The sequence below is a fragment of the Schistocerca nitens genome, chromosome 2, assembly GCF_023898315.1.
Source record: "Schistocerca nitens isolate TAMUIC-IGC-003100 chromosome 2, iqSchNite1.1, whole genome shotgun sequence".
Classification (NCBI taxonomy): Eukaryota; Metazoa; Arthropoda; class Insecta; order Orthoptera; family Acrididae; genus Schistocerca; species Schistocerca nitens.
Genome location: NC_064615.1, coordinates 731,604,977 through 731,617,283, shown reverse-complemented (window position 1 = coordinate 731,617,283; position 12,307 = coordinate 731,604,977). Strand labels below are relative to the sequence as shown.

The 12,307-nt window shown below is 45.3% G+C and overlaps 1 protein-coding gene across 1 annotated transcript in view; it reads left to right on the top strand.

Annotated features, from left to right (window-relative positions):
- LOC126235290 (RIB43A-like with coiled-coils protein 2) overlaps window positions 1-12,307 on the top strand; it is a 148,209-nt gene that overhangs the window by 73,662 nt on the left and 62,240 nt on the right. The window contains exon 4 of the mRNA XM_049944016.1: window positions 2,712-2,952. Within this exon, the coding sequence (XP_049799973.1) occupies window positions 2,712-2,952 (241 nt within the window). The remainder of the gene's footprint in view (window positions 1-2,711; window positions 2,953-12,307) is intronic.

Here is a 12,307-nt window from a genome sequence, read left to right as displayed (position 1 = left end):
TAAACACATGGCCATAAGATCTCAGAAATTATCTCTACATTACAGGACTTTGTAATACCGTGTCTCCATATTTTTCAACATATAAAGCGCCTCATATCAATATGACATTTACAATTATATATTTGTTGTACATACCTATGAAAAGTAACTGGTCCTCCTTTCACACACTTCTCTTTACATCCGTAGCATTGACAATACCGCACCGTAGGTGTTACTAAAACTCAAACGTGCAGAAACGTATACAGGGTGTTCAAAAATTTCCGTTACAGACTTATAGTACTTAAACAGGAACCCACGTCCAGGAATGTCATCCAACGACGCTGCAGAACGTCAGACTTATAGGCGCTAAGGTTGTAGAGTAAGCAACTTTCAGAGGTGGTAGTATGGACCAAAACAAGAAAACGTCTAGTAAACATGGGCTGCAAAATGCATACCTTAAGAGGTATTAGCACTTGATCAGTAGACGAATGTGTTTTACACTAGCGAAGACGAACAAGTGCTCGTAGCTCCTGAAGTATCGTTTTTAGGGCGCATGTTTATTAAACATGTCTTCTTGCTGTAGTCTGTACTACTAAATCTGAAAGTTATGAGGGTCACTCCAAAAGAAATGAACACTGTTTTTGTAAAAATACAGTTTTCATTCTGCATATGTGAAAGTTTTACAGTGTGTAGATACATCCTTCCCGCTTGTTTTTATACTTAGTTCAACCTGTTCCCGTGAGTGGCGCCGTCACAGCATGTCTTCAAGATGGTTGCTACACTTGACGTTCGTCAGAAGCAACGTGCTGTCATAGAATTCCTGTGCTGTGAAAACGAGACAGTGGGAAACATCCACAAGAAGTTGAAAAAGGTGTATGGAGATGCTGTCGATCGCAGTACAGTTAGTCGGTGGGCTAGCAGGTTACGTGATGAAAGCGGGCATGGCAATATTGAGGATTGTCCTCGCAGTGGCAGGCCTCGTACTGCACACACTAGAGACAATGTGCAGAGAGTTATGGAACCACCATAAATTTTGATGCATATGTGACGACTCTGAAGAAACTTCAAGCTCGACTGAGGATGTTTTGCTGTTGCACGACAATGCACAGCCACATGTCAGCCAAAAAACCATGGAAGCGATCACAAAACTCGGATGGACAACACTGAAACACCTGCCTCTCAGTCCTGACTTGCCTGCATGTGACTATCATCTCTTTGGGAAACTGAAAGACTCTCTTCGTGGAACAAGGTTTGAAGATGATGACTCCCTTGTGCGCGCTGCCAAACAGTGGCTCCCACAGGTTGGTCCAGAATTTTACCATATGCGTATACAGGCGCTGGTTCCAAGATGGCGTAAGGCAGTTGAGAGGGATGGAAATTATGTGGAGAAATGAAAATATTGTTCCTAAAGGATTTATCTACACACTGTAAAACTTTCAAACATGTAGAATAAAAGATGGATTTTTTTTTAAAAAATTGTGTGTATTTCTTTTGGAGTGACCCTCATACCTGCCCTGCAATCTTAGCAACAATAGTACAGGTACAACACTGTCACAGGTATCAGAACGGTTTTCGCTAATAACTTTCGACACGTCCGTTTCCGGTACAGGGACCCTTAACTCAAATCGATACATATATCCTTCTCCATCATCCTTGAAAGTTTGTAACATCATCATGAAATCACCCTTTATATACCGGGTGATCAAAAAGTCAGTATAAATTTGAAAACTGAATAAATCACGGAATAATGTAGATAGAGAGGTACAAATTGAAACACACGCTTGAAATGACATGGGGTGTTATTAGAACCAAAAAAATACAAAAGTTCAAAAAATGTCTGACAGATGGCGATTCATCTGATCAGAATAGCAATAATTAGCATAACAAAGTAAGACAAAGCAAAGATGATGTTCTTTACAGGAAATGCTCAATATGTCCAGCATCATTCCTCAACGATAGCTGTAGTCGAGGAATAATGTTGTGAACAGCACTGTAAAGCATGTCCGGAGTTATGGTGAGGCATTGGCGTCAGATGTTATCTTTCAGCATCCCTAGAGATGTCGGTCGATCACGATACACTTGCGACTTCAGGTAACCCCAAAGCCAATAATCGCACGGACTGAGGTCTGGGGACCTGGCAGGCCAAGCATGGCGAAAGTGGCGGCTGAGCACACGATCATCACCAAACGATGCGCGCAAGAGATCTTTCACGCGCTATCTGTCGGACATTTTGTGAACTTTGTTATTTTTTTTTTGTTCTAATAAAACCCCATGTCATTCCAAGCATGTGTGTCAATTTTTACCTCTCTATCTACATTATTCCGTGGTTTATTAAGTTTTCAAATTTATACTGAATTTTTGATCACCCTGTACATACATTTACAGGATGCGGCGCCTATAACTTTGACGCTCTATAGCGTCGTTGGGTTAATTTCCGTACATCGGTTCCGATTCAATCTATTAAGGTACTCCGTCTACAAGTCTTAGAAGTTTGTAACGGGAATTTCCGAACACCCTGTACAAAACAAGGAGAATACGTGTAATATTCAAGTTTCGCTAATACCGCAAATTGTACACAAGTAGCGCCGTCCCAGAATCACTTGACTAGCCCGGTGTGATGTTGATCACATACGCAGTAGACTAAGTTCACTTCATGCTCTACGGTCCCACTGTTTTATAGCCACTCCTGGTATTGATTGTAACGCGTGTTGTGTGGCGTGTCCGCGACGCAGGTTCGCGGGCGAGGACGAGGGCGGTCCGGCGCGGCGGCGCCAGCAGAAGCTGCAGCAGCGCGCGTGGCTGGAGCAGCAGAGGGAGGAGGCGCGCGCGGCCGAGGCGGCGCGCCGCGAGGCCGAGCGCCGCTACGCAGAGGCCTCGCGCAACCGCGACGCGCTCGCCACCGACCTGGGCAGCCTCGAGGAGCGCCTGCGCCGCCAGCTGGACGCCGCCACCGCCAGATACAACAGGGCGCTGGTCAGTCTCTCTTAATAACTGGCTCAGCAACGACCACTTTACGAGTAGAGTTGTAAAACTACCGTAGGCTATCGTAAGTAAGCGGGACTACGGTATTTTTCCTAGTAGCTTCGGTCAGTAAGATCGTAACCGCGTTGCCTCTGTGTCATGTGTGTTGCATACCTATCAGGCGTTACCTCATTTCGATTGATTTGTTTGCATATGAACTCAGTCTCTTACTAGATTCCCATAGAAACTGGAAGCAGTGAACGGTCTTCCCCAGGGAAGCGTCCTGCGACCTCTGCTGCTCCTGATCTATATAAATGACCTGGGTGACAATCTGGGCAGTTCTCTTAGGTTGTTCGCAGATGATGCTGTAATTTACCGTCTAGTAAGGTCTTCCGAAGACCAGTATCAGTTGCAAAGCGATTTAGAAAAGATTGCTGTATGGTATGGCAGGTGGCAGTTGACGCTAAATAACGAAAAGTGTGAGGTGATCCACACGAGTTCCAAAAGAAATCCGTTGGAATTCGATTACTCGATAAATAGTACAATTCTCAAGGCTGTCAATTCAACTAAGTACCTGGGTGTTAAAATTACGAACAACTTCAGTTGGAAAGACCACATAGATAATATTGTGGGGAAGGCGAGCCAAAGGTTACGTTTCATTGCCAGGAGACTTAGAAGATGCAACAAGTCCACTAAAGAGACAGCTTACACTACACTCGTTCGTCCTCTGTTAGAATATTGCTGCGCGGTGTGGGATCCTTACCAGGTGGGATTGACGGAGGACATCGAAAGGGTGCAAAAAAGGGTAGCTCGTTTTGTATTATCACGTAATAGGGGAGAGAGTGTGGCAGATATGATACGCGAGTTGGGATGGAAGTCATTAAAGCAAGGACGTTTTTCGTCGCGGCGAGATCTATTTACGAAATTTCAGTCGCCAACTTTCTCTTCCGAATGCGAAAATATTTTGTTGAGCCCAACCTACATAGGTAGGAATGATCATCAAACTAAAATAAGAGAAATCAGAGCTCGAACAGAAAGGTTTAGATGTTCGTTTTTCCCGCGCGCTGTTCGGGAGTGGAATGGCAGAGAGATAGTATGATTGTGGTTCGATGAACCCTCTGCCAAGCACTTAAATGTGAATTGCAAAGTAATCATGTAAATGTAGATGTAGATATACAAAGGGCTGTGGAACCTATGGAATGTCCGCCTATCAGCCGAGTGGGGTCAGCGTGTCCGACTGTCGTGTAGCGGGACCAGGTTTGATTTTCAGCCGGGACGGCGATTTTCTTCGCTCAGAGACTGGGGGTTGTGTTGTCGTCGTCATCTTTTCATCATCGACATGCGAGTCGCCCAATGTGACGTCAGATGAAAATGCTTGAAACTCGGCGACTGAGCTTCCTCAAATATGGATTCCTGGCTATCAGTGCTGTACGATGATTTCATTTCACCTATGGGACATTTCTGTTCTTCGTAGTTATCCGTCTGTTCTTACTTAAAAATAAACAGTATATATAGAAAAACTTAAACTGTCGATGTTTAATTGAGGTTTTATTCGACACTTATTGATTTGCAACGTGAAATAGAGGGACGTTGTAGCAAAAATAAAAAAATAAAAAATCAGATTTATCATGCAGTTAACAGTAGTAACAGGAAGCTCCTGCCTTTGATCATGATGAAGAACGTTCGACTGAGTACAAAATAACAATAATAATTATATAGATTTTTTACCTTTGTGAATGTAAAAAGTACTTGCATCAGAAGTAACTGCTTTGGTTGTGTATAGCAGCTGTAGTTACGCGAGCAGCTAATTTTTATTACTTACAAAATGCAGTCTGTATTTTCTACGGATATAAAATACACAATGGAGTAAATGCGAATGTTTTGCGGTTCTAATAATATGCAGAACAAATAAACAGACCACAAAGAGTAGTCTTTGGCTCCCAGTTTCTCTTTCACACATTTATTTACGTTTCTTTCAAAAATGGTTCAAATGGCTCTGAGCACTATGGGACTCAACTTCTGAGGTCATTAGTCCCTTAGAACTTAGAACTAGTTAAACCTAACTAACCTAAGGACATCACACACATCCATGCCCGAGGCAGGATTCGAACCTGCGACCGTAGCGGTCTCGCGGTTCCAGACGGCAGCGCCTAGAACCGCACGGCCACTTCGGCCGGCACGTTTCTTTCCCCAGCAGTTCTACCAACACTAACAATAATCCTACTATTTACTAAGGCACTTATGTACTGTACCAAAACTACCGAACCATAGTTTTGGCATAGCACAACTAGTCCTGTGTGTTACTCGGTGAGTACTTGGGTGCGTGATTTATGGAATATGAAATATATTGGATGTCATCATTTTGGAGAATTTTGTTCTGCGGTCATGTGGATTTATTCCTATGTTTCCAATGACAGTATAGGGTATTTATGGTTTTGTCTTTCAAAAAAATTTTGTGAGTTAGTCTCAATGGTCTGGGGGATTTTGGCAGTTCTTAGGTTTGTGTAGAGCTCTCTCTTTGCTTGGTGCTGGCTATCATCTGCGACCCTATATCTGTTTTCGATTCAAAGAACCTTGGCTAGGTTTGTGTCAGAGGCCAGCGACCATACTTCGGTACCAGTTGTGATGGTTAGTCTCTTGCTTTTCATTGGGGGACAAAGTCTAAAGAGTATGCTGGGCCCTTTACTGCAAATGTCAGTGACATAACCTTTGACTGTCAGTCTCCTCTCCAGTTTTTATGCTCTGGTACAGAATGTTGTTTTTCCAGGGAAGAATTGTGGCACGGAAACGGATAACCAAGTCTCTTTGAGTTCTCTTAAAGGTAAATAATACTCCATGAGTCTTGTCAGTTATCTAGCAGTTGTTCGCCTACTGCTACACAAGTCTTAGGTGCTGCTCGAGATATTTTGCTAATAACTGAAGACTCGAGCTACTTCTGTAGAATACAGTGTCATCTGCAAATCTAGAAAGCTGACCTCTCGGCTATCTTGGGATATCATTTCGTAATACAGAGTAGAGTATAGGGCCGAGAACTGAGCACTGCTAGACTCCATCTTCAGTGTATGTTATACTCGTATTGCTGCCAGTTCCCAGGACACACATATAGTACATATCAGATGTATTCGCAGTTGCTAATAATGACTATCATCAGCTGTAGAATGGAATGACGACGATGAAAATTTGAGCCGGACCGGGACTCGAACCGGGATTTCCCCGTTATCGCGAGCGGTCGCCTTACCATTTGGCTATACGTGCACGACTCACGGCCAGAGCCAGACTTCCATATGACGTCAAGCATATGTCTACGCTCTGTACTCGGACATCCAGTAGGCACGTGGTTGACGACATATGGAAGTCTGGGTGTGGCCGTGAGTCGTGGCCGGATAGCTAAATTGTGAGGCGGCCGCTCGCGATAAGCGGGAAATCCGGGTTCGAGACCGGGTACGGGAAAAATTTCCATTATCATCATTCCATTCCACAGGTGCTGGTAGTGATTATTCGCAATTTCGATTTCATCTGATATGTTTCGTAACGGTTGTGGTCGCCGCAGTGCATCATCATCAGAATAACACAGGCATTGCAATGTCGTACACATACAGAAGGTTTTTTTTTTTTTTTTTTTTTTTTTTTTTTTTTTTTTTTTTTTTTTTTTACAAATGACGCTATTACCATTATAATACGATCTGCGCAGAAGAGCGCCCTTCTTGTGGAGCAGGAACGTAGGCTACGAGTTACGGAGCCTGTGACAAATGGCTCATAGTCCACATGGCACCGAGAAGCAGGTGGCGCGCCAGAACGAGCTGTATGTAAAATCCATCGGCGTCGGCAGAAATTTCTTCAACGGGTGGAAGGGGGCAGCAAGACTCTGAAACTGCCGTTTTTTATATGACTGAGTTGGTCTATTTCGAGATTAGTCGCGCCACATGAGGTAAATTCTGTTGGTGCACAGAAAACATTGTATCCCCCAGAATTGTATCAGCCACTCAGTACTTGTTACAAGTATATTAATATTCATACTTAAAAAGTAAGCATGAAGACGCGACTATCTTCACAGTAGACCTTTTTATGTTCTTCTATTACATAATTAATCCTTGTTTAAGCATGTGCAATCTGTTTTTTATTGCTTTCGAAAAACATTTATACTTCCGGTACTTGATCTAGGTACAGGAAATGATACGTACGTGTTATGTACCAAGTTGTACTGTAAATTACGGAACCTACAAAGAACATGCACCTGACATAGAAATATTCCAGAATGACGTAAGCATGTGTTATACATAGGAAGTTACGTATTACATTCATTACTACTATTCATAAATTGGAGCAATAAGTTCAAATGGCTCTGAGCACTATCGGACTCAACTTCTGAGGTCATCAGTCCCCTAGAACTTAGAACTAGTTAAACCTAACTAACCTAAGGACATCTCACACATCCATGCCCGAGGCAGAATTCGAACCAACGACCATAGCGGTCGCGCGGTTCCAGACTGAAGCGCCTAGAACCGCTCGGCCACTGCGGCCGGCGGAGCAATAAGTCTAAAGCACTTGTGACCAGTGGTGATGACTTCACAACAAGTGGGATACACAGTAACATTAACTCATAAGTACCTAACATGCGCAGAGGTGTCTTGAAACAGTCATCTGATTTAATATTTCTAATTGTCGTTGAAGAATACCAGTTGACTTAAAAACTTAGGTCTGATGACTCTGATAGTACCTAAGCACTGCAGATCACAGACAAATCTTTAAACAGCTTCTGGAAACAGCAATTACCTATACTTCTCTGAGACATGTATTCGTAAAAATGGAAATGATCGTATGGCGTCAGTGACCGGGAGTTCCCAGGAGGGAAGTTCGACCGCCAAATGCAGGTCTTACTGAGTGCGACGCCACATTGGGCGTCGACAATGGAGATGAAATGATGATGAGGAGAGCACAACACCCAGTCCCTGAGGGGAGAAAATCTCCTACCCCAGTCGGGAATTGAACCCGGGCCACCGTGAGTGGCAATCCAACGCGCTGACCGTTAAGCTAGTGGGGCGGACGTGTATTCGTAGTTAAGATGTAAAAGAGATCACTTCCTAACACATTTTGTGAAATATTTTCAAGAACAATTGTTCGAAAATAACAGTCGCCTTGCAAAGAACAGTAGATGGAAGCTACTTACATTTTCAAAATGAATGCAGATGTATGTATAGTGATGTGTCTTTTCCTTACCATTTTTCCTTCCACAGCATTTGTGTTTCTGTACCACGAGATATAAAATCTGTATTTTTTTACATTTGATGACGGTCTGGGACGCAGACGTCACAAAAGCTCGAAAATAAAGCCGGTAATCGCTTTATGGTGAGTTGTATTTGAAGTAATATTGCTGAAGAGTTTTTTATTACTCCTTTTCAGTTCCTGTACAGTGCAACGTGATATGCGCGAAATGCGTTAGCACCAAAACTGCTGTCACGTTTGTGCTTGTGTGTAGCAATCAAGCCGTCGTATGCAGGCCAGCACTCGCTGTTTGCGCAGCTCGTCTTCTCTCGGCCCTCAGCCCTCTGACTCCTCTTCGCCTGGGAGAGCACTCGTCACAGTCTTACGGGACCGGCTGCACGGTCCTGGATCTATGACGCTGAGAGGATAGGGAGCCTTCAGTCGCCGCTTGTACACTATCTGATCGAAAGCATTTGGACACCCCTATGTTCTGGAACTGACCGTTAGACGTCAAGGGGGACAGATCTGCCACTGTAAAAGGAGGCAGGGAGTCGAGGCCCACGAGAAGACAGAGCGCGGCGCGTACGTCACGAGGGTACACACGTACCCCTCGAGAAATACGGGACCCGCAACGTACTTGTGACGTCACACTAGTCGGCTTGTCGTTCACACTTTGCGAACGCCCGGCTTCGAGCCGGGCCCACAGAAAATCGATATGTTTTTGAGAAGGTACCCACTGAAGGTCTTAACTTTGTCATATGCTGTCGACAGCTTGCAGGCGTTGAAAAGCGCAGTCGAGAATTATTAAACTCGTATCTAACTGTTACTTGCTCCCCGCCGTTGACAGCTGCTGGCACTCGTACGATACACAGTATCACGTGCTGTGATGTTCGAGCCACGGCCAGCCTTTCGCGTGGACCTCGTCTCGGCAGGGAGCACTGTGTCGTCAATAGAGAAGCAGTAAGAGCAGAATTGGTCGTCCAGGAAAACTCAGCGACTTCGAGTGTGGTCCAGGCATTTGATGTCACCTGAATAACAAATCCATCAGGGCTATTCCAACCCGTCTAAAGCTCTCCAAATCGACTGTGGCTGATGTAATTGTGAAGTAGAAACGTGCAGAAACACTCGCAGCTAAACCAAGACCAGGCAGGCCCCATGTAATGACGGACAGGGACAGTCGACCATCGCAGAGGGTGGTTGTAAAAAATCACATAAAATCAGTGGAAGGGGAGAAAAACATGAGGTACAACGGTCGAGCAGCTCCTTATACTCCTCACACTTCTGTAATCAGTGCTAAGCGACGCTTGGCGTGAGGTGAACAGCGATGCACTGAGCAGTGGGTGGCTGGAAACATTAATGAAGCTATACCCTGTGGCAAGCTGATTGAAGAGTTTTGGGTTTGGAGACTACCTGAAAAACTTTACCTGCAATCATGTCTAGTGCCACGAATGAAGTATGGAGGAGTTTGTTTCGTGGTATCGGAGTGTTTTTATTGGTTAGGTTATGGTCCCCTTATTGCCCTTAAGAAAATGCTAAATGCAATTGAAACACTATCCTGAAAGCGAAAATTAGGACAAATCAGGTCAATAGATAGAGAAAAGCTCATGCTTGGCATAAAAACAAACGTGTGATTCCTTCACTTACGTTATCAAAAATCAATACTAATTCTCATTTCACCACCTATTGATGGCACTTAAAATAATTACATTATTTCACTGAAAAATCTGTAGTTACTCGTATATCACAGTTCATAAGAAAGTTCCCCATGTTCACTATGTGGCAAAATACTCTTTGCTTTGCGTGCTATCATTTGCCGAAAACTCGTATCGGTATCTGAAACCGTTTTTGAGGTATGAAGGTATTATGAATCACTTTCATTCTATCGTTTGTCTGTGCCATCGGAAGTGAGTGTTCCACATACAACCTATCTTCTCGAGACTCAACAGGTAGTTATCGTCTCAAGTTTAAAGAAAAATTCAATATACACTCCTGGAAATTGAAATAAGAACACCGTGAATTCATTGTCCCAGGAAGGGGAAACTTTATTGACACATTCCTGGGGTCAGATACATCACATGATCACACTGACAGAACCACAGGCACATAGACACAGGCAACAGAGCATGCACAATGTCGGCACTAGTACAGTGTATATCCACCTTTCGCAGCAATGCAGGCTGCTATTCTCCCATGGAGACGATCGTAGAGATGCTGGATGTAGTCCTGTGGAACGGCTTGCCATGCCATTTCCACCTGGCGCCTCAGTTGGACCAGCGTTCGTGCTGGACGTGCAGACCGCGTGAGACGACGCTTCATCCAGTCCCAAACATGCTCAATGGGGGACAGATCCGGAGATCTTGCTGGCCAGGGTAGTTGACTTACACCTTCTAGAGCACGTTGGGTGGCACGGGATACATGCGGACGTGCATTGTCCTGTTGGAACAGCAAGTTCCCTTGCCGGTCTAGGAATGGTAGAACGATGGGTTCGATGACGGTTTGGATGTACCGTGCACTATTCAGTGTCTCCTCGACGATCACCAGTGGTGTACGGCCAGTGTAGGAGATCGCTCCCCACACCATGATGCCAGGTGTTGGCCCCGTGTGCCTTGGTCGTATGCAGTCCTGATTGTGGCGCTCACCTGCACGGCGCCAAACACGCATACGACCATCATTGGCACCAAGGCAGAAGCGACTCTCATCGCTGAAGACGACACGTCTCCATTCGTCCCTCCATTCACGCCTGTCGCGACACCACTGGAGGCGGGCTGCACGATGTTGGGGCGTGAGCGGAAGACGGCCTAACGGTGTGCGGGACCGTAGCCCAGCTTCATGGAGACGGTTGCGAATGGTCCTCGCCGATACCCCAGGAGCAACAGTGTCCCTAATTTGCTGGGAAGTGGCGGTGCGGTCCCCTACGGCACTGCGTAGGATCCTACGGTCTTGGCGTGCATCCGTGCGTCGCTGCGGTCCGGTCCCAGGTCGACGGGCACGTGCACCTTCCGCCGACCACTGGCGACAACATCGATGTACTGTGGAGACCTCACGCCCCACGTGTTGAGCAATTCGGCGGTACGTCCACCCGGCCTCCCGCATGCCCACTATACGCCCTCGCTCAAAGTCCGTTAACTGCACATACGGTTCACGCCACGCTGTCGCGGCATGCTACCAGCGTTAAAGACTGCGATGGAGCTCCGTATGCCACGGCAAACTGGCTGACACTGACGGCGGCGGTGCACAAATGCTGCGCAGCTAGCGCCATTCGACGGCCAACACCGCGGTTCCTGGTGTGTCCGCTGTGCCGTGCGTGTGATCATTGCTTGTACAGCCCTCTCGCAGTGTCCGGAGCAAGTATGGTGGGTCTGACACGCCGGTGTCAATGTGTTCTTTTTTCCATTTCCAGGAGTGTATTATATACATCTCGCACACAGAAATGTATGATCTAACATCCAAAAAGTTCAAAATCGTAGCGATCCGTACTTTTTATTGCAAATTATTCAAATTTCGTGCGTTACCTTACTTAATATAGAAACATCACAACAACTATGACCATTAAGGAAATTATACGCATTTCATCATGAAGCTGGCAAATGATCTATGAGATGTGAGAGAATCATTTTTTTTAGGTTCTTTAAAATCGTGTCTGAAAAAGTCGCAGTGCAGCCGGCATGCGCACGCTTCCATTCCCGCGGTGTAGCCGAGGGGGGGATAGAATCTTTCTCTCATAACAGCTGAAGCGTACTACTCAGTAGATGACACAAACGCAGGCGGTCATCCTTTCAGAACAGAAGTGTGGGCTTACTCAGCACTGAGAACGAGAAAGTGTTTCTGCACAGGGGCCAAGTTACCTTGCATGAGCTACATTATGCTCTTCACTAGTTATGTGTATCGTATTCTTCACAAGGCGAATCTCTGTTTGTTACATCACAACACCGACACACTGAAATGGGTTGCTCTGTTATTAGACTGTGAAGGTCAAAATTCGTTTGACTCTACGGGTATCTTCACGTTGCAGGAAATGAGGAACATTGTAATGAAAATTTTTAATGAAAAATAGATACAGGGAAACTGGACTGTTGTTTCCCTGAAGCAAGCTGAAAGCAAATGATATGAAATACATGCTGCCTGCTGAAAGTGTAACGGTTCTAGGGAGGCGCTTGTCTGGAAT